Source organism: Chanos chanos, chromosome 1 (assembly GCF_902362185.1).
Source record: "Chanos chanos chromosome 1, fChaCha1.1, whole genome shotgun sequence".
NCBI classification, from domain to species: Eukaryota; Metazoa; Chordata; class Actinopteri; order Gonorynchiformes; family Chanidae; genus Chanos; species Chanos chanos.
In genome coordinates, this window is record NC_044495.1 from 30,097,211 (window position 1) to 30,102,210 (window position 5,000).

The 5,000-nt window shown below is 37.5% G+C and overlaps 1 protein-coding gene across 3 annotated transcripts in view; it reads left to right on the plus strand.

Moving 5' to 3' along the window:
* sfmbt2 (Scm like with four mbt domains 2) overlaps nt 1-5,000 on the plus strand; it is a 27,411-nt gene that overhangs the window by 13,398 nt on the left and 9,013 nt on the right. For all 3 annotated transcript variants that reach the window (XM_030785457.1, XM_030785471.1, XM_030785463.1), the window contains 2 exons: nt 4,325-4,413; nt 4,729-4,972. In XM_030785457.1, the coding sequence (XP_030641317.1) occupies nt 4,325-4,413; nt 4,729-4,972 (333 nt within the window). The remainder of the gene's footprint in view (nt 1-4,324; nt 4,414-4,728; nt 4,973-5,000) is intronic.

The following is a 5,000-nucleotide window of genomic DNA, read 5'->3' on the forward strand; positions in this document are numbered from 1 at the left end:
CATTTACAGATGCATGGTTTATGTGACATTATAAACAAACATCAGACTATCTAATGGAGTTACAGTTTTTCGCAATCGCTAACATCCTTTTGTCCAAACAATAGTCACATTTTCAAAGCTCTCAACACAATTATCACAACGTCCGTCTGTTGCAGACCATACCATTAACACAATTCATGTTGTTTTCACAGAATATTTAGTCAAATACCACATTTCTAAAATGCTTAAATTTTCTTTACATACAAGCTTACCCAATACCAAAATTATGGATCTTTCTTGTGTTATTTACAAATGCTTGCACACGGCATGCCAGAAATGAAAACGTAATGTTTAAAACCTTAAATGTAGTTTAAAAGCTTCTACTTCTGCAACAACAGCGATTCAAAAGCTATATTGAAACAGCTGGTAAGCATTTTTGAATGCACAGATCATTGAAACATTGAGAAACAGCTGATTTACTGAACATTTTGTAAAAAAGACCAGCCAGGTGTTGGAAGTTCTTTCAATTACATGTACATACAAGGTAAAAAGGGGAGTTTTTGGATTGATTTTGTTCAGTGTGGATACAGAGGAGCAGAGAGAGAAAAAATAATGTCTGGACAAGGGAGAGGAATACACAGCAAAATTCTCAGAGTTGATTTTCTGGTGTTAAGCAGAGTTGATTTTCTGGTGTTAAGCAGAGTTGATTTTCTGGTGTTTAATTGACCCTGTAAAAACATGATTTAACACTAAAGGAATCAATTGCAAAAGAGAGTTGGTGTCATTGAGAAGTGTTGGAGATTCAACTTGTACTAGCAGTACTGGTTATGAAACCAGTGTAGCAAGTAGATAACACTTTCTGGTGTTAAGCAGAGTTAATTTTTAACTATACACAGAGTTATTTTAACACTGCATCTGTATTATTAACACTTTAGGAAGTGTTAAATTAACGCCGCAAAGACTGGGACAAAATAAACACCAGCATAGTGTTAAAATGAACTCTCTCAGAATAGATTTAACACTATAGAATTTGCTGTGTAGTTGAATGAGAGAGAGGAAGAGGACCAGGGAGAGGAGCAGCTGTGGTTTTTTACTGCATTCATGTATTTGATTTTTACGCATTTGTGTGTTCGATATTTTGTTGGTCACAGGCAGCAATTTCATGCAATTCTCTCACTTACTATTTTTTCTACCGTACGTTCTATAAAATAACGGTGACTCATTCACTTTTAGATAGTATGTTGTCAAAAATGCACACATTTGACACTCAACCAAAAAATGTAGAGTGGTTTACAGTAAAAGGAAACTGAATTATAAAAAAAAACAATGGATTTTATTTTGTCTGTGGATGCAGGTACCTGTAGAACTGAAACATGAAAAGTAATGCAGTTTTTATAAGGGCATCAACTTTTTGTATTTTGAAAGTCATTGTGCTATGATTGACTATCTATTGCTCTTGGACAGAAAACACATTCTAGTGTTTTGAAAGAATGATTTAATCTTGGGTTGGGTTTGCCATGTTTTTATAGAGTCCGTGTATGTAGAGAAAGGGTTTTTTTGCAGTTTGAAATGTAGAGTTGCTATTTAATGAACAAAATGTGGTTTTGAGCACAAAATTAACTATTTGGCTAATTGTGTGATGTTGATGTGTTGCTGTGTTAAGAGTTTAGAAAAAGTATGTTTAGTAAACGCTTGTTAGCGATTGTAAAAAAACTGTAAATATTAATGTGTCTGATACAATATGGTTGTCATTAGTAACCAAATTTCTCAGTGAGACTGTATGGCTCAATAATGTCTTGGTTTCATAAATATTTTTGAAAACATATTTTTTTTTGTATGAGAGTCTGTTTGGGACATCATAGTCAGGTTATAAAGAGTTATGAAGGTATAAAGGTCTCATGACGGGGGAGGAGAAGTTGTAGGAGGTAAGACTCTGTGCCTAATCAGTCTTACACTCTAAAGACCAGGGAGAAACAACATTTTTACTGACTTGGAGACGTAAAGATTCTTTTGATTGTTCTCTGGAGTTCCTGAAATCTGTTCCCTTGCTGTTTCCAGACGACTCGGAGGATACGCAAGTCTGATTTTGTGTAATGGATGTTTGCTTTGAGTCTTGAGCTGTGGTTGAAGAAATGTATGTGTGTGTTTGTTTCTTTGTTTGTTTTGTGGCTCTGTGAAAATTATGCATTTATTGTTCACTCGATGTCTCTGTTATGACTGTGGTTGTGGAAAGCCAAATACTAATTTGATAAGATCTATGCTGACTACATGAAAGCACTTAAGATAGAGGAGATGGGGAGGAAAGACTGTAATAAGAGGATAGTTGTTAGTTGCTAGTACATACCTTTAGGTGAGCACAACTAGTATCCATATAACATACTCACCATGTCCCACACATCTTCATAAAGAATGGGGTGAATGGATGGATGTATACTAGGTAAAGAAAGAAGGATTAGAACATTGTGAAGCCTTATTATACTTTGAATCTGTATAAATACTTAATGTATAACTGTGTAATAAATCTTAGAGAGAGAGAGAGAGTGTGTGTGTGTGTGTGTGTGTATATATATGTATACTGTTCATAGTATTTATATAACTAATCTGGTGATTAAATTGTATGGCTGTTCTACATTTCTCTCTGTCCAGGGCATGATCAAATATTTCCAGTTTTGTGTGATTTCAAGTTGTAGGATGTGAGATTATGATCATGTTGAGAGGATGCAGTGCTTGACGGGCTGATGTGGAAGGCGTGCACACGTGCGACTGTTCAGGCTGTATAAGCGATAAAGGCTGTTTAAGTTTTTTCAAACCTGGGTTTCACACTTGTACAGTGGCTTAGCAGTAACAAATTTCAATGAGGTTTGTGACCTCAATATCAACACTGAGAACGTGCAGAAAGTGTAAAGAGATGAAAACCTCCCGAAAACTCTGCACAGGATAAAACTGTTAGATGAAGTCAGCGGTTAAAGCCGTTGATACAACATTGTGAATATGATGTATCGCTGAGGATAAGCATAAGAGATAAGAGAAGTTTTAAGATCTGTTTATAAGTTAAAATAACTCATTTTATGAAAGTATTTGATTGTAACACTAAACGAAAGGTCACTTAAAGTTGAAGCATTTTCTTGATGCACTTGGTTGAAAATGGAGATTGATCTTGTAAACAGATATGGCATGCCAAGTTTTTCCAGTGACACAGGCAAAACAAGACATTGCTTCACATTTAATGGAAAGCGAAAGCGTTTCATTTGGATCAACCCTGAAAATCACATAACTACAAAGCTTAGTTTGCAGATCAATTTTTCCATTTCTGCGGGGATTTACACCACATCATGAAGGTGTGTGTCGAAAAAAAAATATCCTGCAAAGTCTGCTTGTGTTTTTGAAAAGTCAGTTTGACAAACAGGGCTATGATGTTCGTACTAAGAAGAAGACATTTTTGTCACATAAAAAACGCAATGCCTTGACCATCTTTACCACAAACCAAAAGATCTTCCAACACCCCTTCCTCTCCGGTTAACTAACTAACTTAGCTCTTCTCTCCTCTAGCTTCCCCCTTCTCTTTGTTTACTAGAATGTTCTCTTGGGGCAGAGATCACACCCTCCTGAGTAGCGTCATGTGATATGAAATGGAGTTGAGCTGATGTAACACACTCTCTCCAGTGTCAGCAGAGCTTAAGACTTATGCCCTCTGCTGAAGAAATAGCAGTTTTAGCTGATGTTGTTGCAGTGTTTTCTCAATGTATTGGAAACATAATGCAAAGATGGCTTAAGCAGTCAGTCAAAAGGAATAGAGGGTAGGATCTTGTGTATGCAGTTGTAGAGTTGATACTGGCTGGCAGTTGGATTGAGGAGTTCCAATAAATACATTTTTGAAAGTGTTAGAAAAATTGCCTAACATCCGTGTTTGAGGCAGCTTCTCTTGGTGAAAAAGTACAGGGAGACAGAGGTCATGTACATATTTTTAGGCTTCAGTGTTTCTCTTATTTTTGGTGTTTTTATTTATTTTACAGTAATGATGCGATGTGGGGAACAGTGTACATATGCAAATGAGACAGAATGTGTGTGTGTGTGTGTGTGTGTGTGTGTGTGTGCATGCTCCTTTGCATGCATCTCCTTTTCCTAACCATCCGGCATGACTGATCTGCTTTACAAACAAACAGGCACACACAGGCACACATACTGTCAACTCATACAGCCCAAAATAGACCCCATACAGGCCATAATATAACTTAACATAATATTTGACTTTTGGTGGTAAGGATGACTGTACAGAGCTTTGTGACATCTCTCTCTCTCTCTCTCTCTCTCTCTCTCTCTCCCCCCCTCCTTCTTCTTCTTTCAGCCATTAAGGAGAAGTACAGTGACTGGACTGAATTTCTCATCCAGGAGCTGACAGGGTCACGCACCGCACCAGCAAACCTGCTGGAGGGGGTGAGTTTGTTTGTCTGAACTTAGTAAAAATTCAAATATGTTACTTAGCTGTTCTTTTTCTAACCTCACTTAGCTTTTCAGGTTTTTTTTTTTAAACCTTACTTAGCTTTTTTTTTTTTAACTCTTTTTTTTTTGCTTTTCTCAGCTTCTGTGTTTCAGTTGTAAAGAGCAAAACTACAGTATTACAACAATTAATACATTTTGGTAGTGACAGATAAGTGAAAAAATATACTCCTGTGTTGGACTGGTCATTACTGAGATTGAGGATAAAACAAAACATAAAGTCTCTTTTGTCTCACACACTTTCTCCTTCAGCCTCTGCGTGGTAAGAACACTGTGGATCTGATTGTGCCAGGCTGTGTGATGGAGATCCGGGATTTGTGTGATCCACATATCTACTGGGCGGTGCGAGTTGAGAAGAACGTCGGAGGACGTCTGTGTCTGAGTTACGTGGGGCTGGATGACCCCGCCCACTACATTTGGATCTTTTACCTTGATGACAGGCTCCGTCCCCTAGGCTGGGCCAATGAGAACCACCTGGTTATGGAACCGCCCACAGGTAATGGTACCACCCCTCTGACAGAACA